Source organism: Symsagittifera roscoffensis, chromosome 4 (genome assembly GCF_963678635.1).
Source record: "Symsagittifera roscoffensis chromosome 4, txSymRosc1.1, whole genome shotgun sequence".
Taxonomy (NCBI): Eukaryota; Metazoa; Xenacoelomorpha; order Acoela; family Convolutidae; genus Symsagittifera; species Symsagittifera roscoffensis.
In genome coordinates this window covers 21,210,976-21,228,156 of record NC_087065.1, presented here as the reverse complement: position 1 = coordinate 21,228,156, position 17,181 = coordinate 21,210,976, and the positions used below count along the sequence as shown (strand labels likewise).

The 17,181-nt window shown below is 37.6% G+C and overlaps 1 protein-coding gene across 1 annotated transcript; it reads left to right on the top strand.

The window, feature by feature from the left end:
• Positions 1 to 4,753: 4,753 nt before the first annotated feature.
• Positions 4,754 to 16,964, top strand: LOC134843912 (DNA topoisomerase I, mitochondrial-like). The gene is made up of 12 exons (XM_063860252.1): positions 4,754 to 5,019; positions 5,106 to 5,180; positions 5,257 to 5,589; positions 5,659 to 5,781; positions 5,857 to 6,044; positions 10,672 to 10,957; positions 11,187 to 11,372; positions 11,528 to 11,711; positions 14,433 to 14,655; positions 14,898 to 15,047; positions 15,319 to 15,665; positions 16,086 to 16,964. The coding sequence occupies exons 1-11, from the start codon at positions 4,759 to 4,761 to the stop codon at positions 15,617 to 15,619; spliced, it is 2,310 nt and encodes a 769-aa protein (XP_063716322.1). The 5' UTR covers positions 4,754 to 4,758; the 3' UTR covers positions 15,620 to 15,665; positions 16,086 to 16,964.
• The last annotated feature ends 217 nt before the right edge of the window (positions 16,965 to 17,181 follow it).

Below are 17,181 nucleotides of genomic sequence, written 5' to 3'. Positions count from 1 at the left end.
AACTGAACAAATTGTCTCCAATGGAAGTTGTATTGGTCGTTTATTATTTTATGAAGCAAGAGAATGTCGTGCATTTCGTGGTAGAGAGACAGTGGAAGCAGGTTTAATCTAATCAGTCTGTCTTTATAGTTGATGTTGTTACATGACAGTATCCAACGTGTAGCTTTTCTTTGGACATCTTCAATAATTTTTAATTCACACTTATTTGCTTCCCATATGGGTGAGCCATATGACACAATTGGGGTTACATATCCACAGTAGGAGTTCAGTTTCATTTTTAAGCTCGCTGATTTTGAAATATTTCTTTTAATTAAAAATAAGCAGCCTATTGCTTTTTGGGCTCTTATTTTTGCGTGTGCTGACCAGTTTAGGTTGTTGGTTATTTGTATACCAAGGTCTTTTTCTGAACAGGTTTTTTCAAGTAAATGGTCACCGAGATACATGTTTAGGTCAAGTTGGGGGTCTTTGAATATTATATTGTGACATTTTTTCAAATTAAGACTCATGGAATTATCTTTGCACCATAAGTTGATCGTGATTAGGTCATGTTGGAGCAGGGAAGGGTTCGTTGCAACAATTTTATAATCGTCTGCGTAACCATAGCACGAGTTGGTGAGTGATGACGGTAAATCGTTGATGAATGTAATGAAGAATACTGGCCCTAACAGTGAGCCTTGAGGTACGCCGCTACTAACTTCAAGATGGCTGGATACTGCCGCACCTATTCGTACTTGCTGTTTTCTGTTGGTTAAGTAGTTTGCTAATAGTTTAAGTGCGTTTCCTGATATGCCAAATTTATTGAGTTTATATATGCACAAGTCGTGAGGAACTTTGTCGAAAGCCTTTTCGAAGTCTAAGTATGTTGCCTGTAGAGACTTGATATTAGGGTTATCAAAGTCATCATAGATTTTGTCGAGGAATCGGAGCATTTGCAGAGTTGTCGATCGTTTAGGACAGATACCAAATTGGCTGTCATGGATTTGCGAGAAGATCTTTGGTGAGATTTTAAGGAAGATCAGTTTCTCTAAGACTTTGGATACTGCAGTTAGCAGGCTGATGGGCCTGTAGTTTGTGACCGATTGCTTGTTTCCATTTTTAAAAGTTGGGATGATTTGGCTAAGTTTCCAGATCGTTGGAAATGTTGCTTTAATGGTGATGGTGTTATAAATCAATTTTAGAGATGAAGTTATGCTATCTGCTAAATTGGTTAGGACTGTGTTACCGAGTCTATCTGGTCCTCTTGCTTTTTGGAGGTTTAATGTTTTAAGAATGTCGTATATCTCATTTTCAGAGAAATTGAAGCATTTGATTGAGCCAGGTAATTCAGCTATTGGTAAAATGTTTTCATTCTGTTTAATGTTAAAAACGCTTACGAAGTAATTGTTTAGAAGATTAGCTTTACCGTGCTCTGTTGATTCGGTTTTTTCATTCCAGTACATTGTTTTTGGAGTACTTGAGTTTTTTCGTATGCTTTTAAAGTATTTTTGGAGCTTTGAGAAATTTCTGCCCTTGAAAGTTGATTCTTCGAAATTTTTCTGATCTAATTCGGATAAATGATCTACAAGGTTTTTAAGTCTTTCAAGATTGCGGTTATTAGTATGAGTATTTTTAAAGGCTACTTTTTTTGATGCTGTGTTGAGTCTTTTGATAATATTGGAGGTTTCAGGTGTGATCCAAGGTGCTAGGTTCATACGGTGTTTGGTCTGTTTTTTCATGTGTTTTTCTAGTGCTATATATAGCCAGAGGTACCATGAGTTGATTAAGTGGTCAATGTTAGAGTAGCAGTACGGTTGAAATGGGTGTTCCAAAATGTATTTGTTTAAAGTAATCCAATCGACGTTGTTTAATGAGAAGACACCAAAGTCCAGAAAGTCGGATCCGTGTTGTATGGGAGTGGCTTTTTCGTCATTGTGTGTAAGAGATGATATCGTGATTAGAAAAGGGTTGTGGTCTGATAATTCTCTTTCTTGGTGTGAGAAGTGTTTTTTCATATGGTTGTCTATCGTGGTGTTTAAAATAATGTCGGGGTTGTTGCAAAGGACAATATCTAATTGGTCATGAGGGGGTTCGATAAACTGTTGAAAGTTCATATCAGTAAAAGTCTGCAGTACTAATTGTTCGTGTTTTTGGGTTGATTGCAAGGTTTGCCAATGCGTATTAGCGAAGTTGATGTCACCAACCAATAAAATATTTGGGCATTGAAATTCATTTGAGTAGTCAGTTAGCATATTCAATAGTTTGTCGAAGTCATCTGTGGATAGCTTATATTTGCTTTCGTTCGGGGCACTGTAGATACAGCATAGGATGAGAGGTGTCGGAGTGTTAAGGAGGAGTCCAACGCAGTCCGTAGTGTGTATTTCAAGTTTTGTGAAAGCTAGGGATTGCTTAACAGCAATAAGCACGCCCCCGTGTTTCGATTTTGTTGAGTTGGTAGGTCTATCACATCTAGTTATTATGTGTGCAGGCAGAAAAAGCGCGTTGTCAGGGATATTTTCAGTTAACCAAGTTTCGCTTAAGCAAATGATGTCATAATCGTTCGATAGTATTATATTGCTAAGTTTCATACGTCTATTTCTATCCAGTATACTTCGTGTATTGAATAACATAACATTCAGCGATTCTAGTCAGTTGTCATTTCTAGTCTGAATTGTGCTGTTTGCCTCCGGTTTAATTGTAACTTTTGTCCAGGTGTCGTCTACTTTTTCATGCAGTTCTAGGTTTCTGATTCGAAGTTTTTTGGGGTTTTTACCACTGCTGATGAGATTTCTACGTTCTCTCAGGATGGCGTTTTCCAGTTTCATTTCTTCGACTGAGAGTTCCTTACTTATGAAGACATTTTTGTCATAATTTTTGAGGGCCGGTGTTGATGATAGTATCAAGTCTATTTCTCTTGGACAGGTTACTCGTACCAGTATAGTTCTGTGGTTTGCTCGTTCTTCGCTGAACTTTCCCACACGCTTGAGATCAGTGATATTGCATTCGAGGTTTAAGAATTTCATGATTTTATTTACCTCATCATAGTCATGGTCAAGTCTTTTTCTTCCATCTCTTTCCTTGATCTCGGGGACTCCTCTTATTCTCAATCCTTTGCTCAGGTGTTTGATTATGTTTTGCGCCGCTACTTGTGACCAGGTTTTACCCTGTTCTGCTATTGGCAGGCTTTGGATGGGATCTTTAATATTTTCCATTTTTGTCGAGACTTCGGCTACTACTTTACTTAGTTTTGAAATTTCTTCTTCAATTTTTTTGATGTTTTCACTTTTGTCATGTGATGCTGTGCTTCTGATTACTTGATCTCTTTTTCCGTTGGACAAACTGGTATTGCATATCAGTAGTGCGTTGTTACCAAGTTCCAGTATTCCATTGAGTGCAACGGTCGAGAGGCCAGTGCAGACAACTTCAAGGTGCATAGAGCAATTACAGGTGATGCAATTGTATATTGGGTCATTTTCGTTTATGGGTTTCTCGCATGTTTTGCAAGGTTTTTTGTCCTTTGACATTCTCAGTTTTATTTATGTTTACGTCCTCTTATCTCTGTGGAAACTGTGTTTGGGGGATGAAGGTTTAGGTAGTGTACTCGAGTCCTCAGGGCGGTACCTAAAGGGCGCCGATTGAGGACTGAAGTATCAGTGTTAGGGTTATGAAAACAGTTGTTTGGGACCTTAAGGGTACTTGATGACCAGCGGGAGAAAACGGTTTTTTTTATAGATGTGAATTCACAAAGACATCAAATCTGGCGATACCAAAAGGGTATCAATAGAAAATTCAGTCTCTGTGAAAATGATAACACCGACAAGTGTTGTTGCCGCAGTGGTATATATTCGAGTAGCCCTCGCTATCAGTTTTTACACAGAACTTCTTGTAGATGATTTTCTTTTTCAAAATCGTTTGGAGACTCGCAAGCGATGCTGTTGTTAAATGCACTTCGTCGGAAGATAGAACAGTTTTGGTGGTTATTCCTTTCGATATACCGCGATATCGCCAGAGTTCTTTCTTTTTGCGAAGAATATCGTTTACACGTTCCGTTCGGGCTGGTCTTCCGAGTCTGGGTGGTAGAGCGATAATGAAAACTTTATTGCAACGTTCTGTCAACCGTAGGCCAAGTTGGGATAATTCTTCAGCAACGTCTTCGGGTGTTCTCGTTGAGTCTTTTTTGTCTTTCGTAAACAGATCGTTCGCACCAATGAATAGAGCTATAATATCGTATTCGTTCTTGCGGGGCAAGAAGTTTAGAACATCCGCGATACCTGCACCAGGAAGGCTGAGGATATTGAAATTTGGGAAAGTTAGGTTTTTCAATTGTGAGTCTCCGATCAACAAGTGTTGCGACGACGATTTCTTGAATATGTGAAATCTCATTGTTTTTCACCCATCCACGGCTAGGAACGGACGGGACTTTTTCGTTTCGAATAAGGTGTTCTTGTTCCTAGCTACAACTTTTCTGAAAACACACAGTTTGAACGAGGGAAGAGGAATCTATTTAATAAGTTTATCAATTTATGCGAACATTCATTTGTTTGTTGTAGTGGAAATACCTCCATGTCGACTTATGGAAAACAACTTGAAAACCATTGAAACTTATTTTCATTTCAAGACATTATTATCACAATTTTTTTTCTGTAATTAAGTATTATACCAAAAAACATTTGCGTGACAATCACTTGCATCATGTTATTAATTTGCAATTCAATTGTTTTCCTTTATAAATATGTTTTGTTTCTTATCATTGTTTTTTTTTTGCGTTTTTCAGTAGTTTGAATGGTGGAAGTGCAGCCTAAAATTGAACCATATTCCCCGTCGAAATCTCATGGACAGGATTTAGTTAATGGCCACTCCAATGGAGTTGTTAAAAAAGAGATAGAAACGGAAAATGTTAAAACAGAAATTAAAGACGAGCCCGAAACAGGGGAACGTGAGAAAAAGAAAAAGCACAAGGACAAAGACAAGAAGAAGAAAAAAGACAAACATAAAGAAAAGAAAGACAAACACAGAAACAAAGACGAGAAAAAACTCAAAAAGGTTCTCATCGACACTTCTTTTTTTTGGTTTAATTGGTAATCTGCCATGATATCAGCTTTATCAAATTTAAAATTCTTGCATTTTAGCACAAAGAAAAGAAGCGGAAAGCATCAACTGGCGGTGACAGTGATGAAGATGTTAAACGAAAAAAAGTTAAAACAGTAAGTAGACCTGTAGGGGTTTTTGTTTTGAAGTTAAACAAAGTCTTAAAACCTAATAAGTTGATTTGGATTCAAGGAACCCGGTACTCCTGCTAAGAAGCGTGCATCTCAAGGCGCTCAAAGCACTCCCGCGAAGAAAGTTAAAAAGGAGGAAGCCGCTGTATGGAAGTGGTGGGAAGAAGAACCTCTTCCCGAGGGCCAGAGATGGAGAACCCTAGAACATAAGGGAATAGTGCTTGCCCCTCCCTACGTACGAATGCCAGACCATGTTCATTTTTATTACGATGGAAAACCTTTGAGGTTGTCAGAAGCATCAGAAGAAGTTGCAACTTTTTATGCCAAAATGTTGGACCACGATTACACGCAAAAAGAAGTGTTCAATAAAAACTTTTTCAATGACTTTAGGGGGGTAAGTAACAGCTTCAAAAGTTCAGAAACATTATGTTGAGTAAAACTTCTATCTGATATTTCCGTTTAGGAAATGACCAAAGAGGAACGAGAATTAATTACTGACCTTAGACGGTGCAATTTTAAAGAAATGCACGAATATTTTAAAGAGCAGGCAGAAATGAGACGGAACAGATCTAAGGAAGAGAAAAAGGTGAGGGCAACTTGTATTAACTTTGATCGAGCAAACTGAAAAAAAATGTAACTAATTTTGATACAAACAATTTAGGCGGAAAAATTGAAAAATGAAGCTCTCATAGAAGAATATGGGTATGCAATAGTAGATGGACACAGACAACGCGTCGGGAATTTCAGAATTGAACCACCCGGATTGTTCAGAGGAAGAGGGGAGCATCCCAAAATGGGCAAACTGAAACGAAGGATATACCCTGAAGATGTTATCATCAATTGTTCCAAGTTTGTTTCAAGAGTTTTCTATTACTACCGTCTAATTTTGATATTTTATTCTTTGTATTGATCAAATTAAATTCAACCCCCCTCCTCCTGTATTAACCAATTTATAGGCTTCGACCCTTATCTTTTACTTCGAATTAAGTTTGCTAAGTGCCGCATCAAAAGAACTCGATTCTGCCTGGCTCAAAATTTCAACCTAGAACCAAGTTAGCATCATCCCCCAAAACTGCTGGGGGAAGGATCTAACTTGGTCCAATTAATCCATGAAGACAATTTTGAGAGTCTAATTAAAATTTTTTCTCTTGCGATAATACCATAATTTCTTAGAACATTTTTTTACATCTTCAAATTCTCTTTGTTCGAGCAAACACAGCACATTTTTTACAAAGCACAAACAATATTGTTTGTTAGCTTGGCTGTCATTTTAACAACTCAATTTGTCAAAATTTCAAGTTTTTGTTTTTTTTGTTTGACTTGATAGGTTTCGGCCCATATTATATCGGCTTAGTGGCCTCATTTTGCGTCATATGACGAGCAAAAACAAATTGTGTGTGTGTTTTGAGGAGGGGGACTTACTCACTTTTAATTAGTCTTATGTTTTTGATTTTTTTTAGCTTTCCTTTTTGTTGGCTAAACAGCGTTCGTTCGTTTTTCGGCTTTTTTCATTTTCCTCTTTTCGGCTTAATAGGTTTCGAGTTAATAAAATATCAGCTTAGTGGCCTCATATTGTTTCATTCGACGAGCATATAGAGTTTTGATGCGTGTGTGTGTTTGAAGTACTAAGTCTCAGTGAACTTTTTAAGCTTGAAGGGTTTCAGCTAAAGACTTCTCTGCTTTGTTACCGCTTGGTAAATTTTCTTCCGAAGCTAATTGCACATTCTACTGTCGTGGCATGCTATTTTCAAAACTAGCTATTCATTTTGTTAGATCTTGTTTTCGACATTTTCGAATTGTATTTCTTTTTTTCGGCTTACCGGCTTTCGTGTTTTGTATTACAAGTGTTGCTTGTATAAACTCAATTAAAACGCGTGTTATTTTCCCATCTTTAATTTTATTTATTGCAGTTTGTAGTAATCAAGTTATCTTCTTGTCACCTTTTAATTTGATACACGCTTCAAAATTCAGCCAACTTCAACGGAGAGTTTCGAAATGAAAAGTTTCAAAAGCAAAACACCTCAAAAAGGGCCAGACCTTGATTCAAATATGCCCGAAAATCCATCCTGACGATAAATATCGAAAGTTTCTCTCAAAATTGTTCACATCTCAGAAAAAATCAAACAGAGCTCCATCCAGTATCCTTTGGCCAGCTAAAACTTGCTGAAAAGATTAGAAAATTATATACATTTCCATCTAAATTAATTGAAAGCAATTCCCGCCCGAAAACCGAAAACATTCGACCATCTACGATTACTCGCCGGATGATAGCTAGCAATTCGGGACGAATTTTCGATCCCCTTGGATTAATTACCCCTGCAACGATGATCTCAAAGATAGATTTGGAATGGTATGAAGATGTTGAGGCATATCAAGAACCAGTTTCAACACTACTATGATAGCTTAAGTCTTTTGTCTTTGGCTGTACATTCGTTTGTGGCCAAGAAAAGCTTCCATCAAGTCGATCTTCATCTCTTCTGCGATGCATCGGAAATAGCTAATGGAGCAGTTGCCTATGCCAAGACTTGATTATACGCAGGAACCCTAATTTCATTGCTAGCTGCTAAGTCTCGATTTGCACCGAGGAAGACTAATTACATTCTATGATTTCGATGCTTCTGCTCTCTTAACTCCTGAGATGCGTCTTGATTTCAATCAAAACTCTGCTATTGATGGTAGAGTAGATGTCAACGCCTGGAGTGATTCAACAGAAGCATTAGCTTGGATCAGATACACTCCACGCATATGTTCAATTAACCTATTAACAAATGGAAGTGCTTTCAAACTCCACTCGATCATAAAATTTGACCAGTACCAGCAGCTGAACTGTAGAACTTGCAAAATTAGTGGTCAGTGCCCTCTTGGTTGCAGATAAATCAAGTTCGTCTTCCAGCACAACCGATCTTTCTCGAAGCAAATGAAGAGAATAACGAGCTCTGCCGGTCATTAGAGGAAACAATCTTGGTCACTCGAACGGATAGTTGGAATTAAACCATGCAAGCACCAAAAGCATCTAGGACTAGACCTCGAATAGACAAAAAAAGCGGTAATTAGTTCGAACAGTGGTCATGTTTTGGTAAAACACTACGCGTCGGAGCCTTAGTCGCAAAGTTCACCCTGACACTTCTTAAGAGAAGCACTGACGATTGCAATCAGCTTCGAAAGTTAGGACTGAACTTTCTTGTACGATCAACAGATCAGCATTTTGACGAAGAAATAATAGCAATCAAAAAGGGCCTTTGCCGGAAATAATTTACCGGAGATCAAGCTCCTTCAGCTATATCCATTCACTGACGATAATGGGTTGCTTAAAGGTGGTGGACGACTCGCAGCAGCTGGCTGCTTAAACGGGAAAACTAAATTTCAGATGAGCTTGCAGCAGCACGCTCATTTCTTGACAACTATGATTCGCCATAGTCAGCTTGTCTAAATATGCTCTAGACTAAAGGCAACTGATCCTCACACTCGACAGCAGGTCTGGATCATCAGCAGTCACGAGGATTGCGCGAGCAATGACAGGTAACTGTATCACTTACTTCAGGTTTCTTATCAGTACAATATTTCAGCTAATGGGAGGCCCTAGTCAGAGAGTCATCTCATTACCGCCATTCTCCTTTGTTGGTATCGGAATAGCCAGACAATTGTATTATAAGGAAGCGGATCAACTACTTAAGAGTTACATAGAGTTTTTAGCTTGGATATTTCAAAAGCCTTGGAATTTGAATGCTTGAAGATTATCTGATGGTTTATTTCTCAACGAGGATGCCCCAAGCGCTTCTTTTGTATTAGTAGACTGAAATTCATCGGAGCACTAAACGAGCTGTATCAAGTGAATAGACAGTCTCCCTAATCTTCTTCGAGACTTAGGTATCAATTGTACTACTATAGCTGCAAGGGTTCCAAATTTAGGTCAAGGAAAGTTTCTGTGAATTCACTAAAATCGCCATATCACAATATATTAGGCAAATGAGTGAAGCTTCAACTGGGAGAGATTTACACTCTGCTTTGCCAGATAGAAGCAATAATCAAGTCAAGATCGATCACAACAACTTTGGATTGTGCTGAAGACCCTGTGCCGCTGCCTATTGATGCTGTTGGATCGTTTCAAGTCGAGTAATTTGCCAATTATAGCTGATCTTGCCATTGAAGATTTCAATGATTTTGAAAAATAACTGAGAAATTGATTAAGCTATTTGCACAAATGCAACAATGGAATAAGAACCCCGTAGAAAAACAGAACTTGAAAAATAGAGATCTAGTATACATAACTGATGATACCCTTTTTATCATGTCCACCCGGGAATCGCGGGGAATGTATATGCCAGAAACCATAGGCTGTTAAGGGCAGTGCAAGTCAAAATGGGGAGTGGGAAGCTTAGTGCGCGACCAATTTTCAGATTGCGGAAACTGCCGATAAAAGACGAAGAAAGATAAAACAATGAATTATACCAAAAATCAACAGGGGCGGTAATGTCGGAGCAAAAAAGCACGTTTTTTTTGTAAATTATTTGTTTTCATGTATGCTCATGAAATCTTTTTTAAATCCCATATTTCTTCGTTTCATTTACCCGCAGTTTGTAGTGACTAAATCATCTTAAGCTCAGTTTTGATTGGATACAGTCGCTTTCCAGCTATTGCGAAGTATTCACTGCTCAAGCAGTAAGCGTTATCAAATCGGAGCCTAGCGTTTTTGCAGGTACCATTTTGTCTCATAGAATCACCGAAGCGTTGCATGACGTCCGCTGTACTTTGAGAAACGTCGGTATGCTCAATTTCTGTAAAATTCAAATTAAACTACTCGTTGTTTTGACATATTAGTTTGGTATCCAATGATTTTTTCAGTATTGTATTTGAAAAAATTTAAATTCTCAAAAATTTTTCATTGTCATTTTATTGTTTATCTGCTGATTTTGTGCCTGTTTTTCTTTCTCAGATGTGACATTTTCTGATTTGAGCATTTGCTAGTTCTATAGATGAAGGTATTTTTGTGATAATATGAGACGTTCACCAGCTCCGATTTTGTAATTTTATTTTATTTGGTATTATTATTCGCTCAAGTAATTTAACCGGCTTCAATGGTTTAGCTTTAATGTTTGCCGCAAGTTGCATCAAATAAAGAATGGCAAACGATTTGTTTGCCGGTGTGTATGTGTGTGATTCAAGGGATTGAAATTTCATACCGTATACACAAATTTTTTCATCGCAATAATTTTGTTTTAGACTCAACGGCCTTCTAAATGCTAAATTAGCTGTAAAATTGTTTTAAAAGATGTTCAATTTGAGATAAATTCTAGGAAAACATCATAAAATGTAGATGTTGTTTTTTGACATGCTTAAAAATCGACCTGTCATCTACCGTTTCACTTTTTTGTCGTCAGCTAGCTTGCAATGCTTTGTTTGTGATGTATCCGCTTTTCCTCTGCCTACAGTATGTAATTCTCTAAATTGAGATTAATCTTCCTTAACGAATTGTCAGGGGTGTTCGCATTCCGTGTCCGGAGGGCCACAAGTGGAAAGAGATCAGACATGACAGCACAGTCACCTGGCTGGCATGCTGGACTGAGAACGTGCAGAACGGAGGCAAGTATGTAATGTTGGGTGCCACTTCAAGACTGAAAGGGGAGAAGGACTGGCTGAAGTACGAGAAGGCCAGACATTTGCACAGTTACATTGACCAGATAAGAGAGGACTACGTGGCACAGTTTAAGGCTAAAGAGATGGTTGTCAGACAGAGAGCCGTAGCGCTCTATTTCATCGACAAGGTAAACTTCACTGCTTCTGGGAAACATGTTTTCTTCAGAAGAGTTTTTTATTTGCACCTAAAGCTGATGTTTGCGTAGAATGCATTTAGTCGTGACATTTTTTCGATGAAAGAGTGTTCAAAAGAAAACCGAAGTGTGTTCTCCTCTTAACTGTTTCTATAATTGTTGAACGACTGATTGATGCGAAATGAATCGTTCCGAAACTCATAGTAATCGTTTTTGTTTACAGTTAGCTCTAAGAGCGGGTAATGAGAAGGACTCAGACGAACAGGCTGACACTGTTGGTTGCTGTTCTCTGCGAGTAGAACACGTCAAGTTACATGACAGCATAGAGGATAAGGAGAACGTGGTCGAGTTCGACTTCCTCGGAAAGGACTCCATCAGATACCACAACTTCGTTCCTGTCGACAAGAGGGTGAGATGTTTGTTTGTAATTCAGCAAACTCTCGCTAGCATACTCTAAATTCTCCCGTGTCATGTAGAATAGGCACAGATGTTTTGTTCATAGATTGTTCCCGTAATAGTTCACAAAAAGAAGCGAGAGGAGACTCATAGAGGCTCGAATTTTAGGTCTACAAGAATCTGAAGCTGTTTCTGGAGAACAAGGAGCCAGGAGATGATCTTTTCGATCGGCTGACAACTGCATCGTTGAACAAGTATCTTACGGACCTGATGGAGGGACTCACGGCCAAGGTTTTCAGGACATACAATGCGTCTAAGACACTTCAGGAACAACTCGACAAAATGACGAATGGTGAGTCCTGTGATAACTCTCTAGCAATTAGCATGCATTATCAAATCGGAATATAGACTTTTATCGAGTTAAAAGTTTGTTAAAAGTTCATCAAACTGATAGTCCTCTTTTACCGTAAACGATGGTCTTCGGATTTTTCATTGTCTCAAAAAGTACTCTATCAAATCTAGGATTAAGTTTTCAATCCAGAGAACGTGTTATTGGAATTTCCCTTGCATAAGCTGCCACGCTCTTGTTCTTGTAGATTTGATTGTTTCTTTGCACACATGGTAGTGGTATTCTCTGGATAAACTGATTCTCTCAATTGTTGTAAGCAATCAGCTACGAAGCTTAGATTTATTTTTAGTTTGACAATTTGAACATTTCAGAACGTAGTTCAGATTCTTATATAGGCGACGAGGATTTTTTCCTAACTTTGTTAAACGGAAGGCAAACTCCACCATCGAACAGTGGAAAATAAAGATCTTGAAAAACCTGATCGAATTCCCAGCGAAATAAAATTTTTACCTGTTGACACAGTTTTTTTAAATTGGGTTGATTCATTAAAAAATCAATCAAAAATTGTTTTAGAAATTCAAAGAGCTCTAAGGACATTAATTTTTTTTCTGGGAAAATCGAAAACTGGCTTTTCTAAAAAAGAGTCAGTGTTATATTTTTTTTTGTATTTATTTGCGTTCATTGACTCTTTTCAACTTGTCTGTTGGCTATGTTTGAACTTGGTTGAAAAATTTTTTGACCACAAATCTTGTTTAAATTTTTGACCGTTGTTTTTCTGCAAAACTACCCATCCGCGAAAACTACTTTGCCAAACCTGAGTTAAAGGGTTCAATCCAAAGAACAAACTGTAGTTTTATCCTCTGCACCGGCGGTTTGTTTAATTTTTTTAAACAGAATCCGCGATTTATTCAAAAATGGGTCAGTACGTAAAATATATCTTGAATTCGTTCATTTTCCCAAATACGACTGTGCCAATTCACAAATTCAGTCGAATTGGCATGTTTTAATGATCTCCCCTGCGAAAGAGTTCTCTGTAATTTTGCTATCGACTTGGTAAGTGTCCACTTTTTATCATTTTGTTACGTTTTTGAAAATTAAGCATTACCTTTCGCATCTGAACGTTTTAAAGTTCATCAAACTGATAGCTTCAGCTGGAAACAGTTCTTTTTGTCGATCAACCCTTTCTCGAATTGAGTTAATTTTTTCAAAAAGCACCAGTCACAATTTGTTTGTGAAAATCAAAGAGCTTTAAGGGCAATTTTTTTTTAATGTTGAAAGTTTTTTTTCAAAAAACCAGTCAGTTTTGTTTTCTGTTTCCTTGCGTTTATTTTTTTTTCCAACTGCCAGTTGGCTATGTTTTTTTGGTGGTACTTAAGCTGAATAGCATAGTCAACTTGATAGCAACTATAGCTGCTTTATTTGTGGCTCATTTCGGTAAAATTTTCAAGCGATCGGCGCAGGTTCAAGAATTTCAGACTTTTAATCTCGATGTCAGATGTTTGTTTCCGGCACACTCCGGAAGTTTTTCGTTTTCAAGATTTTCCGTTCTTGAGTTAGAATTTCCAATGTTTGGCCAAATATTGATTTTTTCCATCTTCAATGCTAATTACTACTGGTAAATGCTTATTGTTGAATTTTTTTATGTATAATTATGATTGCGAGAGCAATTGTCTTGTAATCGGGAACTAGACTTTTATCCTGGAAACAACTTTTACAAATCTGTAAGACATCGAACTTGTTTGATTTTGAACATTAACTACCTCCAGTCTACAGCCACCTTGGTCTGGAGGTAATGTGGTTGCTTTTGCAACGTACGGTCTGGGGGTCGATTCTCCATGTTTTTTTCAGTGTGTATGAAACTGAAAATATTTTCTGGTAAAAATAGCATGTCGGTCTATTGTTTGTCTGCTGATATTTTTTGTCGGCCTAGCTGTCGCTTTTTTTTGGAAATGTTGTTGGCTTACTCTTGTTTTTTATTTATCTAACTTTGGCTATGTATATTTGCCTTTTTTGTGTATTCTTTCATTCGGCTTTCATGGTCTCGGCTAATGTTAATCCAATTCGGTTGTGGTGTAAAAGTTGAAATTTCAAAACTAAGTCGCTCAAATTTTTGTGGCTGAAATTTCTTATGTTTATCAATTTTTATTGACTGATTCGCCGCTCGGTAAATATTAAAAGCTTAATTAATGCTGGTTATTGTATTTCTCGACATTTTTTGAAACTGAATTTTCTTATTTATTTGAAAAAAAAAATGTCAACTATTTTTTCGTGTTGTTTCCTCATTTTTTGTTCGCTAGCTTGCAATGCTACGCTTGCATTGAGTTTGCGACTGTTCTGATGATAAACAGATCTCTGAGGGAGGGTTAGAAGGGGGATTGCCGACAATGCAGATCAATTCAACTGCTAATGTGCTTTTTTCAGTTTCTGTACTTTTTCAGTTTGCGTAGTTTTTTATTGCTGTTTTTCTGATAACATATGCTTGTTCAGGTTCATCTACTTCTGTGATATCGGTCTCAACTTTTTGCAAGGGCTTTTGCAGTTACAATCAGAAAAATTGAGTTCTGTAATCGGAATCCAAGTTATATCATTTCTCCTGTTTTTTTTTGTCTTTTCAATGAGTAATATGCATCCGAAAAAGAAAGTCATGTTAGCTTGTTTAAGGCAAACCAATGGGAGGCATTCATGGCACTTTATAATTTGACTGTTTATATTGTGCATTGTTAGCTGACAACAGTATCCCGGAGCAGATGTTGACATACAACAGGGCTAACAGGGAAGTGGCCATTCTGTGTAACCATCAGCGGAGTGTGCCGAAGAGCCACGAGAAGAGTATGGAGAACCTGAACAACAAACTGAAGGACAAACAGGCCAGTTACATGGAAGCGAAGAAGGAGTACAAACATGCCAAGGAACAGTTCAAGAAGAGCAAGACCAGAAAAGACAAGGAGTGAGTAGTTGCAAAGTTTTATCGCACTTTTTCCTGTCAACAACAACCCCCCTCTCTCTCTCTGCCATTCTTATGAGGATCAATTTATATACTTTAACAAGCCAAGCGGTTTCACAAGCTTAAGTTGCGATTGCTGAACAAGAGTCTTCAGAATACCGTCGCTAAGCTCTCCATACTTATTACTCAGAATTTTGATAATGTTACATTTGTTAACGGTTAAATCGATTAGCGATGAATTTTAGAGCGATGGATAAGAAAAAAACCGCTCTGTCGAGGGTAGAAGAACAGATTAACAAACTGCAGATTCAGATGACAGACAAAGATGAGAACAAGGAGATCGCATTGGGCACCTCTAAACTCAACTATCTAGACCCCAGAATCACGGTCTCATGGTAAGGCTAGCTTGGGTTTTTAGATATCGCAGATATGTTGGCAGTATTTTGAAATTCCCAGGTTGTAGAAGGTGCTTGTGATAAAGATTTTTGGCTGAGAGCCTGCTTAGTATGTCAAGTGTATGTAAAAAGCTTGTTTTCTATCACGGTTAATTTTGTGAATTATAAACATAAATATAAAGCGACTGAGCTTACAGTTTGTATAAAAATGATCGAATAGCTGATGATCTTGTTGATGATCAACGTTATTCGGTGCTATGTTATGATTTAGGTGTAAAAAATTCAACGTTCCAATTGAAAAATGTTTCAACAAGACTCAGCGTGAGAAGTTTGCATGGGCCATTGCTATGGCGGACGAATCATACTCGTTCACAGACATTTCAAACATACAGAGTCTAACTCAGATCAACAGCAGGAGTAACGAGGCGGACAAGGCAGACAAACAGAGTGGGGAGGGAGGGGATAAGAAGAGTCGTTCGAGTGGAAGCAAGAGCAGCAAGCATAACACATCTCAGGACGAAGAGGAGGACGAGGAGGAAGAAGAAGAAGAGGAAGAAGAAGACGACGAGTGAACAGAACCTACAAAAACGCAAACCGAATCAGCGCTGCCTCTTTTCTGTCAGTAACACTTTAGCAACTCATTTTAATCATGTCACTGCGTTTTAATCATTAACTGCATTTTCATAGTCTAATCTTCGAAGTCTCATCTAAAGACAAGAGGAATTTGTAAAAAGACTTCGACGGTGTGACATGATTAAATTGAAGTAACCTGTATCTGAGTTGTTCAAGTGTTAGGTATATTACTCCAGTATTATGTAGAAAACATTAGGATAGGTAGGCAACTCCGGTATTGAGGAGACAACTTCGCGAGTTGAGAAACATCACTGATTTGGTCCTCAATTTTGCATGTGAAGCAGAAAAAAAAACTAAACTTGGGGATTAGACCAAAACCGCGTTTTTTGTTAAAGGAATATTTTGTGTAGAAATATTTATTGGGCTTTTTCTATATTATTGAACAAAACATTAGGTAATTTTTAGGTGATAAAAATGATGCTAGTCGACCTCTCTTCTCTCCTCTCCGTAATGAAAAGTGGCTCTGACAACATCGACCTCAACTTTTGTTTAAATCTACCTGAAATGAGATCCATGAAAGCCTCTAATCTCTTCTCACTCCTATTTTTCATCTTCATCCTCAGCTCTAAGCAGCTTAAATTGTCGCTTTTTGGAAACCAAAATTTATAGCTATTTTGATGGAGCGAACTAATTTTCGTTCGAAGTTTGATTTATTTGAAAAGCCCCAATATATCAGTAACCTTATTTGTTCATTGAATTGAACCGTCCTGAGAAATTGGCAGAAAATGTAGTACAATTTTTGTTGTGATTTGTGGTGCAATTCTGCATGTGCTCTGGGAAGTTGCTTTTCTTGCTGACCTATCTGATGTGAACTTACAAATGAACTGTTTTTTTTTTACAGTAGACCGATAAAATCTTTCCGTGCTATTAAAATGTGATGTAAACGTGCAGTTAAAATTGTCTATTTTATTACAACGCAACTTTTTATCATGCTTTTGTGAACTGAACATCCACAAAAAAATGGCGTTTCTCTTGAAAATTTTCAAATAGTTGACCGCAAACTTGCGAAAGGATCTCGCAGACCAGTTTTGGTGTAACTCATTTTCTGATTTGTTATAATGCTTCGAATATAATTCAACTGGGCAAGTTTTCGCAACTCAATAGAGAATCTGATCGTACTTGAACGAAAACCCATTTTAAATATTTGCTACAACTTGTGATGGGGTGATTTGGCTAATATATAACCTAAGTTTTCGCCTGTTGGATATTTTGTGAAGACGAATATAATGTATCTTATGATCTTATCTTATTGCCAAAGGAATAATTCAATTAGTGCTTTTGTAAGCGTTTTGATAAAAAACGAAGAAACAGAAGTGAACATGTGTCACTGTATCAGTAGCGGCAGATTGCAAATAGATTCTGCATTATACCAGCACCTTAACTTTTTTCTAACCAGTTTAAAAAAAAACCAAATTCCACTAAAATTCACTAGAAAACTTATATTGGCGCGATATTGGGGTCTTAATCAGTTGAACAAGCTAGCTCGAAACCTCGACTCCGG